General features: G+C 43.2%; 1 protein-coding gene across 1 annotated transcript in view; it reads right to left on the minus strand.

Moving 5' to 3' along the window:
- Positions 1–23,986, minus strand: part of gpx7 (glutathione peroxidase 7) — a 29,935-nt gene extending 5,949 nt beyond the window's left edge. The window contains exons 1-2 of the mRNA XM_078561097.1: positions 23,723–23,986; positions 9,777–10,038 (exon numbers count right to left, since the gene is read on the minus strand). Of these exons, the coding sequence (XP_078417223.1) occupies positions 9,777–10,038; positions 23,723–23,932 (472 nt within the window). The 5' untranslated portion in view covers positions 23,933–23,986. The remainder of the gene's footprint in view (positions 1–9,776; positions 10,039–23,722) is intronic.
- Positions 23,987–25,531: the final 1,545 nt, after the last annotated feature.

The following is a 25,531-nucleotide window of genomic DNA, read 5'->3' on the forward strand; positions in this document are numbered from 1 at the left end:
AACTCAGGGGTGTTAGAGTCTGAGTGGCAACTGTTAATGACGCCAGAGCTGGCCAAGGAGGTCAGCCCTGGCTGCTTGGACTGAGTGCCTTGCAGCTCGAGGGCCGCAACTCTGATGTGCCCTGTAAGGTGTTCCTCAGGCTGCAATGGCAATGCAGGCAGAGAGTGGACTAATCGACGCTCCTCTATCCTTTCAGGAGAAGATGGCCCATAACAATAGTGAAAGGTCGCAGACAGGTGGAGGCCCCGCTAACCTCCTAACTCTAACCAGATACGAGCAGGACACCTTGGAGCTGGAGAGGCGCCACTCACCTCGGTCAACCGGCCGCGGAGAGGCTGGAATGTCGGATGAAGGTAAGAGTGCAGTGCACAAAGGTGAGAGTTTCGGATGGTGCAAACATTTTTGTGTAGTCTCTTCGTTGTTGGGAGCCTCAAAACTGGATTCCCCGTTGATCTTTGAAAGACAATGGCACCATGATGCAGATCTCCATGGTCTCACCAGGGTGCCTGGTAATACACAGCAACAGTGTGATGACTTTATCTAATGACATGTTATTATTCTCTCCTTAGGTTTGCCACCATGCGCACAATCGCAGAGCCCCGAAGAGTCACCCCTGATGCCAGAGGGCCGCCAGGTTCCACATGCACCTGCATCACACCCACTCTCTGAACCAGGCACCAGCGCAGATACCAGCACCTCAGTGGGCGTTAGATCAGCGGCTAGAATGTCGGTGCACTGCAGTGAAGGTACTTCACACTCGCTTGAGGTACAGATGGAGGCAAAGAGTGCCCAGGGCATCGGCAGTCAAACGACTGTTGGAGACCAGGATGATGCTGAGTCAAAGGGGTTGTCCATTAGGTGGCAGATGCTGGATTTCCAGTGAGATGTGCAGGAGGATCTGGCAGAGATCCTTGAGGATATGCATTCCATGGTCTCTGTTATGGAGGAGTCCATGCAGAGCATGAGCACCATGTTGACCCTCACGGCCAAGCGCACTGTCTCCTCCATTGAGAGAGTGACGACTCTCATGGCGAAGCAGCTCCAAGAACAGAATCAGGGGTTCCTGGGGTTGTGCTAGGACCTGCAAGTCCTCATACAGGCACTGACCTCAGGTGGCCAGTGTCCATGTGGAGATGGGAGTTGGATGAGGCACCCAATATCCCAGCTAGGTGCCTGCCCATCAATGGTGAGCAGGAAGGTCCAGGGCGACCTCATGTTGACCCACAAACTGCCTATCGTCTCTGCGGGCTGTGGATGACAGCAGCAGCTCCTCCGCCCCTCTGCCAGTGACCGTGGATAAGGCTGTGGCAACTGGGGAGATGCCAGCCGTGGAACTGGCCATTCCCTCCCAGGCGTGCCCAGCACAGGCTCCACTGGCCAGAGGGTGACCACCAAGGTCATCAAGGCCAACAAGACAGCAGATTCAGCAGGCTGTCTCCAATGCCAGTGCCAGTGAAAGGGGAGCAGCAAGACGGCGCACTTGCAAATGTAGGTTTAAAACACTATGAGCACAAGAGGGGCTGGTCATGGGTGATCTGCTGTTGTGCAATGTTTTGTTTTAACTGGTCTGGGGTTGAAGACCAGAAAAGGTTCTGTTAATTTGTTTTGACTGTCAACATGAGATAAATTTTCTTTTGTTGTAATGGCCTGAGTATGCTTCACCATTTTTATTTAATGTGGCGGTAGGCCAGTATGTAACGCTGGACATGGGTGGTTCGAAACTTTATTGCACAGGCACTGACTTTGGGGGCAAAGGAAAGGGATGTTTCAGACATCCGGGATGGAGGTGGCAGCCCTGGCATGAGGTGGTAGCACTTATTTGGCGGCCTAGTTGAAGGAGCGTTGGATCAAGACTTCCCTGGTGTCCTTACTTCCCTGGAGATTACCAAGGTCTGCCTCCATGCCCTCAGCATTCTCCTCACCGCCCTCCTCTTCTGACTCACTACTGGATTCATCATCTGTGGCCTGTGGAGCTGCCTCAAGAGCTTCTTCCTCTATTGTGTTCCCCTTGCCAGTGCCAGATTATGGAGAGTGCAGCATGCGATTACTATCAGTGACACCCGCTCTGGAGGGTATTGTAGTGCTCCCCATGAAAGGTCCAGGCATCGGAAGCGCATCTTCAGAAGACCTATAGTCCTATCACCGCCCTTGTGGAGGAATGGCTCCTGTTATACTGCTGCTCTGCCCCTGTTTTTGGGTGGCGGAGAGGCGTCATAAGCCACCTTTTCAAGGGATAGCCCTTGTCACCCAGCAGCCATTCATCCAGTCGGGTTGGAGCACTGAAGATCCTCGGCACCTGGGAGTGTCTCAGGATGTACGCATCATGAGAGCTGCCAGGGTACCCTGCATAGACTTGCTGGATGTGTATTCTATGGTTACACACTATCTGCATGTTCATGGAGTGGAATTCCTTCCTGTTGATGAAGACACCCGGCTGACCCACTGGTGCCTTGATGGCCACATGTGTGCAGTCGATTGCACCCTGGATGCGGGGGAACCCAGCAATCGCTGCAAAGCCTCTGGCTCACTCAGCCTCGCTGGCCTTGTTTGTACGGAAATGAATGAAAGTCAATAACCCGCCTGAACAGAGCTTCTGTCACCAGCTTGACAAAACTATGGACAGCTGATTGGTAGACTCCACACAGATCTTCCACTGACCCCTGGAAAGAGCCAAAGGCATAGAAGTCGAGGGCCACTGTGACCTTCAGAGCCACTGGCATGGGGTTTCCACTCACACAGTCGGAGGTGATCTCAGGTCCAATCATCTGACAAATAGAAGCCACTGTCTCCCTGGAGAGCCAAAGCCTCCTTCAGCATGGCACCTCAGACATACATTGCCGCCTGTAAACCCTGGCAGCAGGATAGTGCTGTCTTCTGCGGTCCCTTCCGCCTCGGACTGGCAGCTGCCCCTGCACCCCTTGTGCCTGTGCCTCTCCTCCCACGGGCCGCTCTCCTGGAAGCTGCATTGGGACACCCAGCCTCCACTCCCTTCTGCCCCTCTCTTCCTCCTCAGAGGAGGTGCCACCAGCCGTGACCACAGTCCCCATTACCAGGGTAACAGAAGGCTGTCTGATACCTGCAAGGGTCCACACGGTCTGAATTTTTCAGGGCACTTGCAGACACCAAGGAGTCCTGAAATGAAGCCTGAAAATGCTAACAATGAAGCCCCGAACAGAGATGAAGCTGCCATATACCAATAAGTCAGCAAACTATCTACCTAATTCCTCGCTACTCACGCTGGCAAAGCTGCTGACCCTTTTTATCCCGCCCGTGAATAAAGTTTGTGAAATTGTCGGCTGGCCGCCTGCCTTTCTTGCCCATGCGACGAGCATGAAATCGCATAGGCAATGGAAAATTGCTGTCAATTGGCTTTTTAGTGGCTGTAACTTAATTAATGACGGGTGCAGTTCTGGCACCCGCTCACGCCTGCCAACCGAAATATCATGCGAGTGTGCGATGACGTCGGGACAGTCACCTGGCATCATCGTGCGTGATTTTACGCCTGATCAGGTCAGGCACTCACCCGCCTGCGAGATGTAAAATTCTGCCCAATGAAAACCAAGGAATAAGTAAAAATATTTTATAATGGGTGTACAATTGATGGACCTCAGAGTCGTGCTGGCATACAAAAAACCATCAGCATGAGAGAAGATTAGCAGCAGAGTCCCACTGGGGACCTCATGTTTAACATATTCATAAATGATTTGGAACTAGGAGTCACAAATGGCTAAACTTATAGATAATACAAAGGTAACGACAGTGGTAGACTAAAAACAACTGAACAAGATAAAGATAAGCTCCAGGATGATTTGAATATGATTGGGAATTTGACAGACAAGTGGTACATGAAGCCCAATGTTAACCAATACAAAGTTCTGCACATGGGAATTAAACATTCCAAGAAGGGACTATTACTTAAATGGAAAGAAAACAAAGTGTATAGAATAATTGAAGCTATCACAATACTATTTGGTGCCAATGAATAAAGCAATTCAGTTATTGGGATACATTAAAAGATCAATATTGAGCCAAAATAGTAAGGTATCCTTCCTCTTTACTAATTATTGGTGTAACTGCATTTACAATACTGTGTACGATATTTTTTCATGGGACTTGGGTGTCACTGGCTAGGCCAGCATTTTTATTGGCCATCCTTAATTGCCCTTGAAAAGGTGGTGGTGAGCTGTTTCTTGAACTGTGTAGTCCATGTGGTGTAGGTACACTCACAGTGCTGTCAGAGAAGGAGTTCCTGTATTTTGACCCAGCAACAATGAAGAAACAGTGATATAGTTACAAGTCAGGATGGTGCGTGGCTTGGAGGGGAACTTGCAGTTGGAGATGTTCCCATGCATCTGCTGCCCTTGTCCTTCTAGGTGGTAGAGTTTGCGGGTTTGGAAGATGACCAAAAGTCACCAATGGTCACCATAGTACAAAAAGGATATTGAAGCTTTTGAAATGATACAGCACACAGCAACCAGAATGATTGTAGTGATGGTGGGACTAGATTATGAGGAACAACTATTGAGCATGTTCTCACTGGAAAAGAGATCAAGAGGTGATTTGATTACAGGCTTTTGGATTCTAACAGGGCCAGAATATGTAGAACATGGTTTCATCTTGTCCAGAACAGTAGAACTAAAGAACACAGCCTGTGCTTGATATGGGATAAATTCATAACTAATCTGCAGAAATATAATTTCAGGAACTGAATGATGTCAATGGAAGAAGTGCTACATGGGACAGAGGATACAGATAATGGGCAGAATCGTTCCAGAACTGCACTAAATGCGGTAGTGGGTGACAGGTTTTCACGCTGTATCGTCTGCTTCCCACCTCATTAATTATGCATCCACAGGAAACACGCTGATTCGCTGGCAGGTGGCCTCTGAATCACCTGTCATGCCATTATCTCACTGTTTCCATACTCTGGGTGCCATATTGAAACTGCAACCATGCACACAGTTCTCAATGCTTGCAGCCCAGAACTGCTCCAGTGAAGACATGGCTTGAAAGCCAAGAAGAGTTCAGTGACCCATCACTGGAATGTCTTCTGGAGGCCCACCGTAATGTCATCCATCCCCGCTCTGGCCGCAGGAGGTCCAGTGATCTCCGGCTTGGGAGGTGGTGGCTTTGGTGGTCAGTGCCAACACTGCATATAAGAGGTTGGCCATCCAGTGCAGCAAGAGGATGAATGGTCTCATGCAGGCTGCCAGGGTAAGGCAACCATCTTATCACTCTCAACTCACACACTCACAAGGCCATCACACATTCACTGGCATCTCACTCACTGCCAGCTGAAGGGACATCACCACTCACTCTTTCACACACACCCTCACATCTCCGCCTGGCCTCATCTGCTCTGGAGACTGCCTCCTCAGCCCTCATAACCTTGAGGCCACTTGCACAGATCAACATGTGCCCCCACACACACCCTAGGATGCCCCCCTCCCCAGTACAGCCTTCACCCTGCAGCCTCTTCCTTTGCCTGAGGCCACTTCTCCCCCTTCCCCAAGCAAGCCCTAGTCCTGCAGCCATTGAAAAGCCACCCCCACCTACAGCTGGCCTGCTAGGGAGAGACCTGTCCGTGAGCCCCCCTAAAAGTGATGTGGTGCTGCCTGCGAAGCCTGGTGCTGAATGTTGGCTAACTCCCAAGCCTGGATGTGAAGGATACACAGAGACTAGTATGCTTAAGTAGAGAGTTTTATTGCACAAGACATAGCTGACTTCTCCCCTCTAACATGCCAGACAGCCTGTGTTGGCTGACTCTTCTTTATATACAATGGAGTAACATTAGCAAATCAATGCCCAACACCTGAAACAAAAAAAGAAAATGCTGGAAAAACTCAGCAGGTCTAACAACATCTGTGGAGAGAGAAGCAGAGTTAACATTTCAAGTCCGTATGACCCTTCTTCGGAGCCTGCTGAGTTTTTCCAGCTTTTTCTATTTTTGTTTCAGATTTCCAGCATCCGCAGTATTTTGCTTTTATCTTAATGCCCAACACCTGTTCACCTTATTACCATCAAGTACTAGGTATTTAGCATTCACTAAACAGGACCTATTAAATGCTAACACTAATGACTGCGAGTGCAGGTGTCAGCTGTGGCTCAGTTCATAGCACCCTTGCCTTTGAATCAGAGGGTTGTGGGTTCATGTCCCACTCCCGGAAACCAAGAACTGTGATTGTACTCGAAAGAGTTGCAATCTGTGACTGTTGATAACTCGAAAAGAGTATCAGGGATGTCAGGTGGAGGTGTCAGCTGTGGCTCAGTTCATAGCACCCTCACCTTTGAATCAGAGGGTTGTGGGTTCATGTCCCACTCCCGGAAAACCAAGAACTGTGACTGTACTCAAAAGAAGTTGCAATCTGTGACTGTTGGTAACTCGAAAGAGTTTCAGTGAGCACTCATCGCCTGGGTGGTCTGGGCTGCTTATTACAAGACAGCTGCCTGAAGCAAGGTAGGCAAACAAACCTCGAAGTCCCGAGCAAAGTGCAGCCCGCCAGGTGCAGTTCACTTATGTACAGTTGTGAAACACTTTGGTATGATCCCGGATGACCCAGCATGGGGGGGATGATTCCGGCGAGCAGGGCTTATAATGAATGATAAAGTATTCAAATTAGGTTCCCGACATGCGGCGGCCAGCAACGCAGCCCGCCATTGACAGGCGGAGTGGACGATCGCAAACTGGTTTCATGACAGCCTAAAACCAATTTTTGGCCTTCTCGTTATATTGTCCACTCATGCTGCCAAACACGCTTGCCACCAATGGGAGTGGAAAATTCCGCCCAACATTTATTCATTCAAATGCAAATTAGATCAATTTATTTCAGAAAATAATATTTCAGCGTGCAGTATAAGAGGAATTTGAGATGTGATATATGTTGATAGCATGCTTGGGAGGGAACAGGTGACTTTGGATCTATGGTTCCTAAAGCTTTTCACCAGTGGGGGCGGTTTCATCACATTGTATCTGTTGTAGACTAATTGATTGAGATTGGTTGCCATGATTATTTATCAACTCCATTATTGCCGTGTCATATGACTACCAGAATAGTAGAAAGTGAACTAGATAAACCTTGTTTTTCTCGTCTAGCAATTCCAATGTTCCCATGTTCCACTGTTCGGTCCACCACCATTATGTTTTACACAAGACCAATTTTAATTCCTTTAATTTTCTTTGATTTTTCCTGAGACATGGACAACACTGATAAGCCAGTGCATATTTTCCTATTTCTGGTGGCCAAGGGCATCAAGTCACAGACGTCCTTTTATCCCAAGCTCTGTCAATTTCTACCTCCACTTAACTTTCATCCAGTTCAAGAAATTGATCTTAGGATCTGTATAATGACTTTTTTGTTTCTTTAGTTAATGTTTTAGAAACTTTAAAAGAAAATTTCCCTTAGAAATGTTTATCTTTCCTGGGGAGCACAGAAATTTAATTAACTGAGTTGACAAACGCTTCTACACAAGAACAAACTAGAATAGATCAGTAAAGTTTCCAAATGATGTGTGGGGTTATTCCCCTGAGAATGCAAGGCTTTAAACACATTCATCAGGAATTTCCTTGACTTTTGGAATCCCTCTAGATTAACAGCTCCACTGAGGTGATGGTCACCTCGAGCTTATAAGTATTTTAGCTGCATTAAAGACTCAAGGAATTGGGTGTCTACACTTTAAAGAGCAAATTTAGTGGTAATTCGCTTCAAGTTTAAAACAGATGATGAAAGGTTTAGATTGTGTTCAAGCAGACAATTTGTTTCACCTGAATAGACTAGGGAGGATTAGGAGTCACAAACTCAAGTTATGCAAAAACAAAACTAGTTTAGATGTTAGGAGAGTCTTCCTTTCCCACAGAATGTTGGGCTTGTGGAGCAAGAGACCAGCTTGTGCAGTCATGCTGTTTTACTGATTTCCTTCAAGCGCATGCTGGACCATTTCCTGCCTGCTTCAATTCCAAGTCTTTGTTAAATTAGCTGAACTCAGTGGAGGTGATAGTTGGGGTATTACAATTGCTAGGCAAGAGAGGGGGAAAACTAGCTAAGGCTCCTGATCCTGATTGCTAATATGTGCTGCACTGCTGTGTTACACAGTTTGACAGTTTCTGGAGAACATGAATTCACAAGCAGTGATATTGGAAAATGGTATTTCACAAGCAGTATTTTCCTGGCGTATTTTACTGCCCAATTTCAAGGAGTGTTGTATATATGGCCAGTTTAAAATTCTAACCCTGCTTCTCATCAGGTCTATAAATACTACATAACTATAAAGTTAGTTTTTAAAAAAAAACACAACAGCCTTGTCAGTGATTGTATCACATTCTCTGTTTTTTGTTCTCTATCTGGGAACTTTAGGGTAGACTCCCATTTACTGGCTGTAGTATTTAGCAATGAGCCCAGAATGTTAACATTTATATTCAAATGGTTCTCACTGCAGCTCCCCCTCCCATTCTCAATCCCTTCACAGTTCCAATCAATTGCAACACAAACTTCAACAACAGTATCTCTTTTTCTGAGGTACTCAGCAATTTTCAGGTTTAAGTAATGGGGGGATTTTCCCAGTTTAGTGCTTCTGTAGTCACCTGTCCATTGGATGTTCATATTATAAATAAGGGCAAGAACTGTACACAATTTTTTCACCAATAATTTAAACGTGCATCCAAATCTCCAACACATACATCCAATGAGCAAGTGTTCTCAGCTCTCATTCTGATTTCCTGACCCATTTCTCTCATTCAGATTCCACTTAGCTACCTTCTATTTTGGAGTGTCTATCATGTTTTCCCAATCAGATTGAGAAAATCTAAATGCATTAACCAGCATTTTCCACCTTTCCCAATAAATTTAAAAAAACAGCCAGATCTTTGCCTCCCTTTGTGTCAGTATTGGTTCAATTATATTTATTAATTGTTTCCCCTCTCTGTTCAACCATACAACAGGGCTCACCTATCTCCCCTTTCCAATTCTGATGAAGGGTCTCAACCCAAAACGGTAACATATCTTTTTCCCTTTCTGATGCTGACAGACCTGCCGTATATTTGTAATATTTTTGTTTTAATTTATCATCTCTGTTCATGTTTCGTGCATGCTCGGTGCATCACAGAGCTAGAAATTTAAACCAGCTGCATGACACATTATTAAAACACATTGCTACAAGGAGCCAGGATTGTGTCCAGTTGCTGAATTAAAATTCTACAACCCAGACTTTCAAGTTTTGGGATGGAGAGCAGCCATCTTACATGAAGTCCTGGAGCATAGAAATGTGCTCTCTGCATTAGAATTACGACAATTACATGCAAGATAATACTTCTGTTGTACTGCCTTACATGGCTACTTAGCTCACCAGTCTTGACTCACAAGTGAAAAATGACAACTTGAGCAAGGTACCAGAGGTCACCTGATGCCTGTGGAAAGGTTGGATTGGGGGACGGCAGTGGGGAGTGGATAAAATTGGCAAAGGAAAGCCTGGGAAAATGCTGTTCCTGCTTTGGACAGGAACCAACATCCTAAATATTCAAAACTTCATTTCAGGAAAAAATGTTTAAAACTGCCCACAAAGTAAAATACATTATCAACATGCATAGAGATTTACCTGAATCCTGATAAAATGTTTGATTGGTCTGGAACAATGGATAATTGGGAAACTAGCAGAATGTTACTAACCTCTTCTCATGGGGAAACTACTGCACTTCTTGAGTAATGCAGATAGATTTTATTGATAATTTGTTTCACATCTCAAGTTAATAGTCACTCCTAACTTCTAATGAATCACATTCTTACCTGTTAAATATTTGAATGCTGCATTTGTACCAGGGCCTTTGACATTGATCTTACTGAACATTGGAAAGGACACTCCATAGGTCCTTCGCACAAACTTTTCAATCTCTTGGTCAGACCCTGGCTCTTGATTCCCAAACTGGTTACAGGGGAATCCAAGGACATTAAAATGCATTGGGCCCAGTTCCCGCTGTAATTGCTGCAGGTCTTTGTAGTGATTTTCTGTGAAGCCACACTCACTGGCAACATTAACAACTAATGAGACCTAAAAAATTAGAACAAAAAGACACAAAATGACTGCAATTTAGGATTGAAAACAAAAGTAGTGACATAGCAGTGATACATGTACAGCACAGTTCCTAAATGTAAACAAAATCCCAAAGAATTAATACATTGCAAAAGTGTCCAAACAGGTTGCCCACGTGGCATAGAACCTCAGAGATAATTTTGGGATCCCTTCTCTACAATTTTGAAACAATGATACTGAGAATTGGCTTAATTGCAGTTTTGAAAAAGATCTAGGAAACCAGTGATCTAAAGGATCACAGGGTGGATTGCAGTAAAGTCTGGTGTAAATCTCTGCACTTACCTTACAATAATGACAAAACTCAACCTCTATGCAGAGCTCAGCAAGATAAATGGGACAGAATTGCTATCTTCAAAGATGCCTAGATCAATCTACCAAAGAGATGTTTTTTACTGGTGCACCTAGAGACAGTAAAACTGCATCAGACATACCAAACTTATGGAAATATCAGGCAGGGAATGACTATCTGGTCAAGCAAGTCTGTCCCATACTCTGGTGATGCATAAAACATCAAGATTTGATGCCCCCTACCAACTAGCAGCCCTGCAATCTCCAGGGAGAAGCATAAAACCCACAAAAACCCAAGGGGCGGAATCTTACGCCAGCAGGGTTTTATGGTCCTGCTGAAATCAATGGACTTTTGAATGGTTCACTGCATCATACAGCCCCGCCCCCACCGCGACGGGGCTATAAAATTCCACCCAAGGTTAATTTTGGGGGAAGAAAATGAAAATACCTCTCTGGCCACCTTACAGGATCAAAACTAATCCAAAAGACCACATTAACCATGCTTATATTACCTGGTATATTATAGTTACAAAATGCTACTGCCAAACATAAGTTTGGGTGCATGAGGAGTCGACCACAAACTGAATATTAGCTTCAGTAAATTGAATGCTTTTGAAGTTTTTTATGATATCCAAATTTTCATAAAATGATAAATCATATTGAGAAGGGGGTGGGGTAGCAGTTTAGTTGTCAACACTTTCAATTAAACATTCCTCAGACTCAATTTTAAATGAACTAACAAAAGGGTAACATGTCAAGATATTATGGTATTCATTGTGGATTTGTTGTCAAACTTGATACTGATTATTGCAAGGTATTTGTTTTACAAAAACTTACATTTCACCCACATAATCTTTCAAAGTATGGTATTTAATACATCCATGCCAATTGCTGTGTTTGAAACTATGATCAGGTTGTCTGTTGCTCTCACCATTGATATGTTTGCATGGTTTACAACAGGCCGTTGTTTTCTCATTGCATTTCATCCTGATGACAATCTTTTGTCAAGCTGGATTCAGTGTTGAGAACTGACAAGAGCTTTTACAGGCCTATTCTGCACACAACGATCTCAACGTAATAGTTAAGTGTTGCACCATTGGGTGGAAGCACAGTTACAAAGCCATGCCTTAATTAAGGCATCTGCCTGGTTATGGGAATGCGATTGAAAAGACTTTTGCTGTTACCTTATGTATTGTTACCAAAGGTCACATTTTTGAGAATTGCAGGTGGATCAATAATGAGAAACCTATAGAAGTCAGGTATGAAAGTAGCGTAGTAAACTGCTCGGATTCTTTAATAGCTAACCAATAATGTATAGCATCATAATTTTAATTCAGAAGCCAAACAAACATAAAAATTCCTATATCCTTGAATAAAACCATGGCAACTGATAGAAGTATTCCTGCTTTCAGCCAGATCTGGTATTCTGCGTCAGCTTTAAATGAAAAAAATCCTCTCCCTTTTCCTCTTAGCACTGTTTCCAAGGCAACGATTCATTGAGGGGAAAAAGCAACAGGCTCTTCTGTCATTAAGCTGACCTTGGGAGGGCAGAGATGTGTTAAAAGTGGACTGATTAAAGATGTATTATCTGGATAATGCCATTACTGGATTAGCAGATGTTCTGAAAATGATTAAATAGAGAGACTCGATGGCTGGAATTTTCCAGCCCCCACTCCTTCCACAGTGGGGCTGGTGAGCCACTGAAATCTCCCTTCACATTGGCGGAATCTGGCGCGAGGGGCTGAAAAATTCCAGCCTATGGGGCTGAAAAATTCCGGCCTATAACGCTATATTGGAAAGTCATATGGATACAAGACTTTTGAAAGAAGGAAAACTTCTTTCTTTTGCAGTCTTATAAAGCAATTTGTAATAAAAATCAGACAAGACAACAAAAGATCAAGTGCAAAACCCTTTTCCCACAGGAATGCTGATTATTCTTTATATTTTATCCCTTTGTATTGACTCCCTATTACTCTGGTGTCACATGAGTGAAGTGCATTATAAAATCCTGCAAACAACTCTGCCCATTTACCTCCTCCCCCATCACCCGCATTCATACAAACAGGCAAACAAAATCCTGCGATCAGTACCTCACGTTTAAAAAACATGATATGTCATCCTTTGACATCATATAAAAATTCAATAGTTTTAAATGTTGTATGATTGATGAGGACAATGTTACAAAGTTAAGATTTCTTTAGAGGATTTTCTCTGCTGGAAAATGTTAATTAAAAGCTTGACCACATACACGTTCTAATGTTTCAACTGTCGCTCTGCTTTCTCTTCAAATCCCTATTTCTTTTAAACAGCTATTCAATTGATCAATTGTGCCCTCTTGTGGAAATTCAATAATAAATGAAATAATACATTTTTCTTCGCAAGGACTTTAGATAGAGAGAAAATGCATTTATATAACGCCTTTCATGAACTCTGAACATCCCTCCAGTCTTGGACTCATCCACAAGAGGAAACATCCTTTCCACGTCCACCTTGTCAAGACCATTCAGGATCTATATACTTCAATCAAGTCACCCCTCACTCTTCTAAACTCCAGTGGAAACAAGCCCAGCCTGTCCAACCTATCCTCAAAAGACAACCTGTTCAACACAGGTATTAATAGTAAAAGCAAAATACTGCGGATACTGGAAATCTGGAACAAAAACAGAAAATGCTGGAAAAACTCAGCAGGTCTAGCAGCATCTGTGCAGAGAGAAACAGAGTTAATGTTTTGAGTCCGTATGAGCCTTCTTCAGAGCTCTGGAGGAGGGTCATACGGATTCGAAACGTTAACTGTTTCTCTCTCCACAGATGCTACCAGACCTGCTGAGTTTTTCCAGCATTTTCTGCTTTTGTATCAATCTAGTAAACCTCCTCTGAACTGCCTCCAACCATTTACATCCTTCCTTAAATAAGGAGATTAAAACTGTACATAGTATTTGAGATGTGGTGTATAACTGAAGCATAACATCCTTACTTTTATGTTCAATTCCTCTCATAATAAAGGATAGCATACCATTAGCCTTCTTGATTACATTCTGTACCTGCATACCAACTTTCTGTGACTCATGCATGAGAACACCTAGATCCCTCTGCACCTCAGAATTCTGCGGTGGTTCTCTGTTTAAGTAATACTCTGCTTTTATATTCTCCCTGCCAAAGTGAATAGCTTCACATTTTCCCACATTATACTCCATCTGCCAAATTTTTGGCCACTCACTCAACTTATCCATATTTATCTGCAAACTCCTTATGTCTTCAAAGGTTATGGGGAGAAGGCGGGAGAATGGGGTTGAGAAACTTATCAGCCATGATTGAATGGTGGAGCAGACTCGATGGACCGAATGGCCTAATTTCTGCTCCTATGTCTTATGGTCTTCTTCACAACATATTTTCCTGCCTATCTTTGTGTTGTCTGCAAATTTAGCTACCATGTCTTCGCTCCCCTCATCTAAGTCATTGATATTAATTGTAAAAAGTTGAGGCCCCAGCACAGACCCCTACGGGGCTCCACCAGTCACATCCTGCCAATCAGAAAAAGACCAATTTATGCATACTCTCTGTTTTCTGCCAGCCTGCCAATCCTATATCCAGGCTAATATGTTACCTCCTAAACCATGAGCTTTTACTTTTCATAAAACCTCTGATGTGGCAAATGCCTTATGGAACTCCAAGTACAGTATGTCTACAGGCTCACTTTACCCGCAGCACATGTTACTTCTTTAAAGAACGCCAATAAATTAGTTAAACATGGTTTCCCTTTCTATTTATACAAAACTATGCTGACTCTTCCCAATTACCTTGTGTTTTTCTAAGTGCCCAGTTATAACCTCTTTAATGATCGACTCTAACACCTTCCCACAACAGATATCAAGCTAATTGGCCTATAATTTCCTGCCTCCCTCCCTTCTTGAGTAGAGGGGTTATTTATGCTACTTTCCAGTCTGATGGAACCTTTCCAGAATCTAGGGAATTTTGGAAAATTAACACCAATGCATCCACTACCTTACTAGCCACCTCTTTTAAGATCCTAGGATGACGTCCGTCAGGAACCGGAGAATAGTCAGCCCCGCGGTTCCTTCAGTTTGCTCAGTACCACTTCCCTAATGATTGGTTTCACCAAGTTCCCCTCCCCCTTTCACCTCCTGATTTCCAGCTATTACTGGAATTTTTTTAATATCCTTTATAGTGGAGACAGAAGCAAAATATTTGTTCATTTCATCTACCATTTCCTTTACTATCAACTCCCCAATCTCACTCTCTAGAAGACAAACACTCACTTTACCTACTCTTTTCCTTTTTAAATACCTGTAGAAACTCTTGCTATCCATTTTTACATTTCTAGCTAGCTTCTTCTCATGCTCTAATTTCTTTCTCCTGATTAATCTTTTAGTCATTGTCTGCCGCTCTTTATATTCTAACAAATCTTCTTTAGTTAACCACGGATGTTAGGTCCTCCCTTTAGAATTTTTCTTTTTAGTAGGAATATACTTATTCTGAGTATTCTGAAAAATCTCCTTAAATGTCTGCCACTATTTCTCTATTGATCTATCCCCCAGCCTAGAATCCCAGTTCACTTCAGCTAGCCTCAACTTTCATGCCCACTTAATTGCCCTTATATAATTTTAAAATACTAGTCTTAGACCCATTTTTCTCCCTTTCAAACTGGATGTAAGATTCATATTGTGGTCGCTGCTACCTTTACCCTGAGGTCATTAATTAATCCTGTCACATTACACAATACCAAGTCTAATGTAACCTGCTCTCTGGTTGGTTCCAGAACATGCTGGTCTAAGAAACTATCTTGAAAGCATTCTATGGATTCCTCATCCAGATTACTACTGCCAATCTGACTTTTCCAGTTTATATGTAAAGTCACCCATGATTATTGCTGTCCTTTTATCACAAGCACCCAATATTTCTTCTTGTATACTTTGTCCTACATTGTGGTTACTATTAGAGGCCTGTAGACCACTCCCACTACTGACTTCTTTCCCCTACTATTCCTCATCTCCACCCAAACTGATTCTACATCCTAATCTCCTGAACTAAGGGCATCTCTAACTATTGTACAATTGCCATCCTTGATTAACAGTACTATACCTCCACCTTTACCCAGTTTCCTATTCTTCTTGAAGGTCATATAGCCCTCAATATTCAGGACTCAATCCTTGCCATCCTGCAGCCATGTCTCCCTAATAGCTATCAAATCAAACTGTGCACAGTTTTGGTCCCCTTACTTGAAGAAGGATGTAGTTGCATTGGAGACAGTTCAGAGGAGGTTCACTAGGTTGATTCCAGAGATGCGGGGCTTGTCTTATGAGGAGACATTGAGCAGTTTAGGCCTATACTCGCTAGAGTTTAGAAGGATGAGAGGAGGTCTAATTGAGGTATATAAGATGCTAAAGGGGTTAAACAAAGTAGACGTGGAGCGGATGTTTCCCCTTCTGGTGCATTCTAGAATGAGAGGCCATAGTTTTAGGCTAAGGGGTGGTAGATTTAAATCAGAGATGAGGAGGGATTACTTTTCTCAAAGAGTCGTGAATCTGTGGAATTCACTACCTCAGAATGCAGTGGATGCCAGGACGCTGAATAAATTTAAGGAGGAGATAGACAGATTTTTAATTAGTAACGGGTTGAAAGGTTATGGGGAGAGGGCAGGAAATTGTAGTTGAGGCCGAAATGAGATCAGCCATGATCGTATTGAATGGCGGGGCAGGCTCGAGGGGCTGAATTGCCTACTCCTGCTCCTAGTTCTTATGTTCTTATTTACTTCAATGTGTGCTATCAATTTGTTTACTTTGTTATGAATGCGACAGGCATTCAGATATAGAGCCTCTAGTTTTGTCTTTTTGTTATCTTTGTGATATCTAGTCTTGAATTGCAGTGCATTCTTTGATTTTTTTCTCTGTCCCTTCCTGCCATTCTCCGACCCTCATTTCCCATATTACTGTTTTCTTCTCTTACCTTGTCTCCACTTTTTGATATACCACTTCTTTCCACATTTGATCCCTTGCCCCCACAATTTAGTTTAAAACTCTCTATACTTCCCTAGTTATGCTGTTTGCAAGAACACCAGTCACAGCACGGTTCAGGTGCAGACCGTCCCAGTGGTACAGCCCCCACTTTCCCTGGTACTGATGCCAGTGCCCAACAAACTGGAACCCAAATCTCCCACACCAGTCTTTGAGCCACATGTTCATCTTTTTAATTTTATGTACCCTATGCCAATTTGTACATGGCTCAGGTAATAATCCAGAGATTATAAACTTTGAGATTCTCCTTTTCAATTTAGTACCTAACTGCTCGTACTCTCTCTGCAGAACCTCTTTCCTAGTTCTACCTATGTCATTGGTATCTACATGGACCACGACAACCAAATCCACTGCAAGTTCCTCTCCAGCCCTGAGCAGATGTCCTGAACCCTGATACCGGACAGGCAACACAGAAGTCTGGACTCTCACTCTTTGTGGCAGAAAACAGTGTCAATCCTCCTCACTATACTATCCTCCACTACCACCACCACATTCCTTCTTGCTCCCCCCGCTTGAATGGTCTCCTGTACCATGGTGTCATGGTCAATTTGCTCATCCACCCTACAGCTCCAGCTCTCATCCAAACAAGCTGAGAGAACCTCAAACCTGTTGGACAATTGCAGAGGCTCACGCCCCTGCACTCCTGCCCTCTGGGTCCCTTTACCTTCCTCACTCGCAGTCACACCCTCCTGTCCCTGACCACTGGTCAAATCAGAAGACCTTATCCTAAGTAGTGTGACTGCCTCCTGGCACAAAGCATCCAGGTAACTTTCCCCCTCCATGATGTGTTGCAGAGTCTGCAGCTCAGCCTCTAGCTCGATGACTCGGAACCGAGGTTCCTCAAACCGCAAACACTTACTGCAGACATGTTTGCCCTGGATCACAATGCTATCCAGGAGGTCCCACATGCTGCAGCCTTGACACATCATCTGTCCTGCCATTCCTTAATGTGTTTTAATTACTTAGTTATATTATTCACTTGCTTATGTTGCTTTTTTATATATTTTATTAACTCTATCACCAATTTGTAGACCATTGCAAACCTTAGGAACAGAATAGACCTTAACCACTCACCGGATACTCACCAAACAGTTAGTCCTTTCCCTGTAGTAGAGCAAGAAACAATTCCTAGGGGGTGAGAAGGATAGAAACAGGAAACGGACACCATTTTGTATAAATCATTATTTATTTAATCCTCTACTCTATGTTTTTGGTTATAATTCCTACATTTCTATTGGCCTTTTTATAGTTTTAATCTACATGCACTCAGGCTTTCAGGTAGTTATATATTTGAACTAGACTGCTCTCTTCACTGCAGTTTTCTGTGTTTTTTCCAATAAGCGTACACTCTCATTCCTCGTTTTTAAAACCAAAATGCATTACTTCATATTTATCCACATTAAGTTCACTTTTCTGCCCATTCCATCAATCTGTAGCCTGCACAAAATGCTACTAAATAAGGTTGAATTATTTGGGATTAGGTAGATGTTGGGTTGAAAAAGGAACTGGTTGCATTCTCATAGGCAGAATGTAGTTATTAATGATACCAAATCTGCATGAGAATTGATCAGTAGTGGATTCCAATAGAAATTGGCGTTAGGGCTGCTGTTCTTCATTATTTTTATCAATAATCTGGATAAAAAGATCGGGGGAACTATCTGCAAGTTTGCAGGTGATACAAAGATATCTGCTGGTATGTCCTATATGTGAAAAATAGCTTGCAGGCAGAGTTAGGTATGATGGAAGAACAGACCTTTATCTAGCAGGTGTCTTAATATAGATCGATGTAGCGTTATGAACCTAGGTAGGGTCAATGCCAAACAGATGCACATCATTGAAGGATGTGTGTTCAAAGCTGTTGATCAAGCGAAGGACCTGGATGTTACAGTATATGAGTCACTGAAAATGAGGCTTTTACAAACGCAAATAGATTTTTAGGATGCTTTGCCAGAATAATTAATTACAAAATAAGAAATATTGTACAAGGCCTTGATCCAGCCTCATCTAGAATACTGGGTCATGTTTTATCTCCGTTATATTGGTAGATGACAGGCAGGCCTTAGAAAAGGTTTGGGGGGTGGGGATGGGGGCACAACTTCAATACCTAGTTCAAAGACCAAGACTTCCCACAATAGGGTTAGGTAGCTATGACCTTGCAATCTGGAAAACATAGGGCTGGATTTTGGCTACTGAGGCGGGTAGCTCGAATCAGGAAATTTCCTGACTTAGTTAAAAAGTATCCCGAAACGTGCCATTTGTACTCCAAGTTTGGGATGGGGGGGTGAGAGAGGGGTGGGGACACGTGTGGGATAGAGTTGGGCCTGCCAAACTAGAAGCAGAGCTTAGGCAGCCACAAGGGCGGGCAAGTGACAAGGCAGGCTGGTTAGAAGGCATGTCTCAGTTCTCTGGGACTTTGTTCCACTTGTTTTAGAAGTTGTTAGGTCTCTAGCCCTCAGCTCTCACACCCCTTCACCCACTCCCCATGGCCCTCATAACCTCCATGCCAAGTCAATGCCAACTCATGCCCCTACCTACCTCCTATGGCCTCTCATACCATCCATGCAAACTCAATGCCTACTCATGACCCCACCATCCTCCCAACCGACGTCACCTCATGCCACCTCCTTAGACACTCACCCAGTATCCACCATGGACAGACCTCAGGAGCCATGTAGTAAATGAAATAAATAAACTTCTAATATTCTAATACACCTCTCACTCCTACACAGTTGATAGTGAAAACAACTCTCATTCATAAAGTTCATTCAAAGCTTTTAATCAGACCTCACATTAAAGACAGCTAAGCCTTTAATAACCTCTTCAAGCTGTCAACCAAACTATGAGCTCAGAACCTCCTGCTAACAGAATTGTAGCTTTCGAAACTCAGCTAAGCATTCATAATGACATATTGGAAAAATGTCAACAAGGAAGTCTATTGAAACTGCACTACCAGATGCTACTGCTTTTTCTAACCTATGGCTATCAATCAAACAGTCCAGCAGAGGGTTTTTTTTTTTAAAAAACTCTCACCGTCAGCTGCAGTCTGTTTTTATATGCTTTTAAAGATTGAGGCTTTTAAAAACTTCAGGTCATGACAGTTACACAGCTCTTATCCAACATTCAAGAGCATTTCTGTCTGCACCATCAATTCATGACTCCCACACCATGTGTTAAGGCCCTTGCAACGGCCAAACTGGGGTCTGTTTGAACTCAGCACTGAGTTCAAATAGCCTTGCTGAGTTTGGGACTCTTGCTTTTCCTCATATATATTAATGATCTCGATCTTTGTGTGCAGGGGACAATTTCAAAGTTTGCAAATGATACGAAGCTTGGGATGTTGTGAACTGCGAGGAGGATGGTGTGGAACTTCAAGAGGACATAGACAAGTTGGTGGAGTGGGCAGATAGGTGGCAGGTGATGTTCAATGCAGAGAAGTGTGAGGTGATGCGTTTTGGTAGGAAGAACATGGACAGATAATATAAAATAAAGGGTGGAAATTTGAAGGGAGTGTAGGAGCAAAAAGACTTGGGTGTGTATGTGCATAGATCATCGAAGGTGGTAGGACAGGTGGAGAGAGCAGTTAATAAAGCATCCTGGGCTTTATTAATAGGGGCATAGAGTACAAGAGCAGGGCGGTTATTCTGAATTTACATAAGACCCTCATTAGACCTCAGCCGGAATGTTGTGTACAGTTCTGGACACCACATTATAGGAAGGATGTGAACACATTGGAGAGAGTGCAGAAGAGGTTTACAAGAATGGTCCCAGGGATGAGAAACTTCAGTTATAAGGAAAGATTGGAGAAGTTGGGGCTGTTTTCCTTGGAGAGGAGAAGGCTGAGAGGAGACTTGATAGAATTTTTCAAAATCATGAGGGTGCTGGACAGGGTAGATAGGGAGAAGCTGTTCCCACTTGTAAAAGGATCAAGGACAAGAGGGCACAGATTTAAAGCGATTTGCAAAAGAAGCAAATGTGACGTGAGAAAAAACATTTTCACACAACGAGTGGTTCGGGTCTGGAATGTACTGCCTGGAAGTGTGGTGGAGGCAGGTTCAATTGAGGAAAAGGGGAAAAGGCAGGGCAATGGCACTAGGTCATAATGATCATTTGGAGAGCCGGTGCAGACACGATGGGCTGAATGGCCTTCTTCTGTGCCGTTAAGATTCTGTGACTTGGGTTTACCTCCTGTGTGAATCATACCCCGCTCCACTTCACCTACTGGCAAAAATTGTATCTGTCAGAAATGGAGGCGGGACTTCTGTATCTAGGTCCCACCCACCATTTTTAAAGGTCCTTGGAGTCGAAAATCCAGCCCATAACTTTGGAGAGATTTTATTGAGGGTCACTTGGTTTTCCTAAATGGAATGGCAGGCTTAAGAGTAGAAAAAGTAACTGAGAAAAGGGAGGTTTGCTAAAATATAAAGGGAAAAAAGCACCCACATCTATTAAATTAAACTAGGCGACTAACACATGCTGAAATGCAGTGCAATACTGAAATGTCCTTATTTGCTTCATATAGAGCGCACAAGTTCTCCTCTAGAACCCACAATCATTTACCGAAGTACAGGGAAATCAGGTACAGGACTGTCAGAGCCATGGTTTATGGATGGATTCTCAAGTGTGCACAAGGATATTGTGGAAGTATAATTTGTTAAAATGATGCTACTGAATAGCAGAAGACTGATAGGTTTATGGGATGATGGGCTTACTGGCAAAGCCAGCATTAATTGCCCACCCCCGATTATCCTTAAGAAGGTAGGGGGGAGCCGTCTTCTTGAACAACTCCAGTTTGTGTGGTGTAGGTACATACACAAAGCTGTTAGGTTGGGAATTGCAGGACTATGACCCAATGACAGTGAAGGCATGGTGATCTATTTCCAAGAGAGGGCGATGTGTGGCTTAGGGGTGATCTTGGAGGTGGTAGTATTTCCATACACCTGATGTTCTTGTTCTTCTGGGTGGTAGAGGTCACGGGTTTGGAAGGTGCTGTCAAAGGAGCCTTGGCAAATTGCTGCAGTGCATCTTGTAAACGGTACACACTGCTGCCAGGTTGCATCAATGGTGGAGGGAGTAAATGGGTGCCAATCAAGCAGGTCACATTGTCCAGAATGGTGTTGAGCATCTCAAGTGTTGTTGGAACAGCACTTATCCAGGCAAGTTGTCAGTATTCCACCACACTCCTCAGTTGTGCCTTATAGATGGTAGAAAGGTTTTTGGGAGTCAGGAGGCGAGTTACCCATCACAGAATTCCCAGCCTATGATATGCTCTTGTAACCACAGTAGTTATGTGGCTAGTCCTGTTATGTTTCTGATCAATGGTGAGCCCCTGGATGTTGATGGTGGGGATTCAGCCATGGTAACTCAGTTGAATGACAGAAGGAGGTGGTTTGACTCTCGTGTTTGAGATTGTCATTTCCTGGTATTTGTATGGTACGAATGTTACTTGTCACTTCTCAATTCCAGCCTAGGTTTTTCTGCATGTCGGCATGGAGTGCTTCGTTATCTAGGGAGTTCTGAGTGGAACAGAACATTGCAATCATCAGGGGACGTCCCCACTTCTGACCTTATGATGGTGGGAAAATTTTTGATGAAGCAGCTGAAGATGGTTGGGTCTAGGACACTACCCTGAGGAACTCCTGCAGTGATGTCCTTGGGCTGAGATGATTGGTCAACAACCACAACCATTGGTTTTTCCCTCCCTGGTTGAGAAACATTGATTATAAGATGTCAACAACTGAGATCAGCACAGATGAGGCATCAAAATGTTATCTTTATGGGCTGGATTTCACACTCGCTGGCGGGTTTGAAGTTGGGGATATATAAAACCCAGCGGGTGACTTCTTGCCATCAATCTGCCCACTCTTGACCTGTTTGAAATTTTATGGGGGGTGGTGGCGGAGGCACCAAGCAGTCCACCCACCCACCCACTTAAAGGCCTACTGAGGACTTTAAGTGTCCAATTAATGACAAGTTGAGAAGGCTGCTAAAAGCATATGGAATTTTTGGCTTTATTACAAAAGCAAAGATGCTAAACATTTATAACTCACTGGTTTGACTTCAACTGAGTATTGTGTTCAATTCTGAGCAACACACTTTAGGAAGGATGCCAAACAATGGCCTCCTCTAATTTTTTTTTTGTTTGTTGTGCACTCTCTATGCAGTTAAGTGCTTAGTACCTTTAAATTTTTTGTGCAAATGTGCGTGAGTGATATCTTAAAGAGGATAGCTTGTGCACGGCAACCTCTGTGTTGCTGTGTGGCCACACACAACATAAAGGGAACATTGATGTCAAGGTGTTAGAGAGGCTGCAAAAGAGATTTACTGGAGTAGTGCCAGGGATGAGTGGTTTTAGTTATGTGCACAGATTGGAGAAACTTGGGTTGTTCTCCTTAGGACAGAGAAGGTGTAGAGACTTAATAGAGGCATATAAAATCTTGAAGGATTTTGATTCATTAAGGAGAAACTATTTCTGGTGACATAAGGGTTGGAAGCCAGAGGACACAGGTTTAAAGTGATTGGCAAAAGAAACAGAGGTGACAAAGTAAACCTTTTGCACATCGAGTCGTTCTGATCTGGAGTGCACTGACTGAAAGGTTGGTGGAAGCAGATTCAACCACGACATTCAAAAAAGAATTGGATAAATAATAAGAGAATTAGATAAATATTATAAATATTTGAAGGGAAATTTTGACGGCTGAGCAGCGAAGTGGAACTAAATGGATTGCTGCATCAAAGAGTTGGTACAGGGATGAAAGTTCTGATGCAAGGTCACAGACCTGAAAGTTAACTCTGCTTCCTTCTACACAGCTGCCAGACCTGCTAAGTAATCCCAGTATTTCCTGTTTTTGTTTCAGAGCGTCTGCAGAACTGCTTTTGTGTTTTGTTCGTTCACACGTAGGCAACTAATTTTGCAGGTAATGGTCCTAGCGTTTGAAATGGAACAGATTGCTTGGATGCACCAGTTAACTTAAATAACAATGAATGAATATCTGACTCACTTACTTTGAATTGTGTTGGTTTTCATAGCTTTAAACCACATTGATAAACTCTACAGTAGTAAGTAAAGGCGTTTAGAGAGAACAGTAAAACTGCTTTATTGATGTTGCCACGTATACAGTCGTGCTCAAAGGGGCCTCCATGATTCCCTCTGAGCTACCGATTGAAGAACAGCGAACTCGTTTTCATTAGGGTAAATAGTGAATAGGCTGCATGCCTCAAATTCGCGTGTTGTGGTTAGTTTTGCAAAATCTTCATGCAGAGGTGAGTTTGCACAGCCCCATTACTGTGCCCGATTAGTAACAGGGTGGAGTTGTCAAACTTACCGATCCTCTGTATTTCTCTAGTGAAATTAGCTTCCCTCTAATGTTCACTCCCTTAAAGGAGTAAAAATCTTTGGTTTTCTCCTCGGACGGCAAGACGAGGAAGAACAGCACTATGATCGCCGCGAGTAACATAGTTATGAATAGCAGAAGGAATCGGAGTTTGGGTAGAGTGACGATTCTGCTCGGCTGTTTGTCAGCAGATTCCTGCATTGCTTACTGGCTCTTGCACCGAGATACTTCCACAGCCGTACCACCAGGTCAACACTGAGCACCAGTCAGATTAGACAGTGCTGCAAAACAGTCGTAATAAACTCCAAAAAATATATTTGCCGCCACTAAGAAACATTCTCTTTTCCAATTACTTGTTCTTGTTTAATCCCAGCCCCTGGATTTTAAGAGTCATCAATATCGGACAATTAAATCGAGTCGAATTTCCTGGATTGGGAATAAACCTCAGGTGATCACCCTTTTCCAGTCTTGAGGCACCTAGATATATTTGTTGAAGCGAAACTACTTGGAATAATGTTAACTTTTAATTTCAGTAGGTAAGCAAATGCGAGAGAGGTGCATAATAGGCTTCCTCTAAAAGAAAACAAAAACAGAATTACCTGGAAAAACTCAGCAGGTCTGGCAGCATCGGTGGAGAAGAAAAGAGCTGACGTTTTTCTTCTCCACCGATGCTGCCAGACCTGCTGAGTTTTTCCAGGTAATTCTGTTTTTGTTTTGGATTTCCAGCATCCGCAGTAGCTTTTTGTTTTTTTCCTCTAAAAGAATACAGACAGACTGGGTTTCCCCAGTGCCATCAAACAAAACAAACAAGGGACACAACTACTAGAAAAAAAATCCTAAAATGAAGGAAACTTATACAATTAAATAATGTTAGGATCATATCTCTCAAGACTGAATTATTCTTTTACAAAATGGAAGGACATGGCATGATCTGGACATTTGGATGTTAACCTGAGATTTTTTAAAAAGGTCATAAATTCACCTTGGAACTGTCAGCAAGCAGGCCTCTTCCAAGTAATCACCTGACCTTAACGGTACTTGAGGAAGGTCTGGTTGTTTGTTGTAAACTGCAATCACTTTGGTTGATGGAGAAAAAACTCCAACATGATGAAAAGGAAGGTTGGTATGTGGCTGGAAATCACATGGGAGAGAGGAAAATAAACAAGTTGTGAACCTGCTGGTTTTGAAGGCAGTCTTGTTGGGGAACAAGCTGAGGAACTGGCTCCCTCTATCTACCTTGCCTAAAATTGTGTGTGGCTATCAACCTGTAGCCAGAGAACCCTCATCTGAGTGTAACTAGCCTGCATTTGGACCTGTAAAGCTGAGACCAGTTGATGAGAACTTCCAGATGTCCACTGGGACCAGCGGCCCATCTTCACACAAGGGAACTCCAGATCGACAGCGTCAAGTCCTGCAGACTATATCCTTTATTTTATAACGCCATCCTCCAAAACCTATCCCTGCCAAGAGACTCTATCTGTTTGTCCTTTGTTTGTCAATGCGTGTGTGTGTGTGTGTGCTGGTGGAGTTCTTTAGGAAGAGATAGATAGTTATACTTCCTAATTGCAATTGTGTGTTAACTAGTACTTGCAACTTGTTAAAAGAAGTTTTGTTTTAAAATAAATTAATCAGTCTGAGTTTTTGAAAGAAGCCTGGTCAATGTCTCTTTTCTTCTGGGTACCAGAGGTACAAGTACAACACAGTTGGCCATTTCGATGAGAAAATTAAACATTTAAATACTGGTACAGCCTGCAGAGTAGTGGGGCTTGATAATTTGTGCATTCCTCCCATCCCAGTCAT

Source organism: Cetorhinus maximus, chromosome 17 (assembly GCF_964194155.1).
Source record: "Cetorhinus maximus chromosome 17, sCetMax3.hap1.1, whole genome shotgun sequence".
Lineage (NCBI taxonomy): Eukaryota > Metazoa > Chordata > Chondrichthyes > Lamniformes > Cetorhinidae > Cetorhinus > Cetorhinus maximus.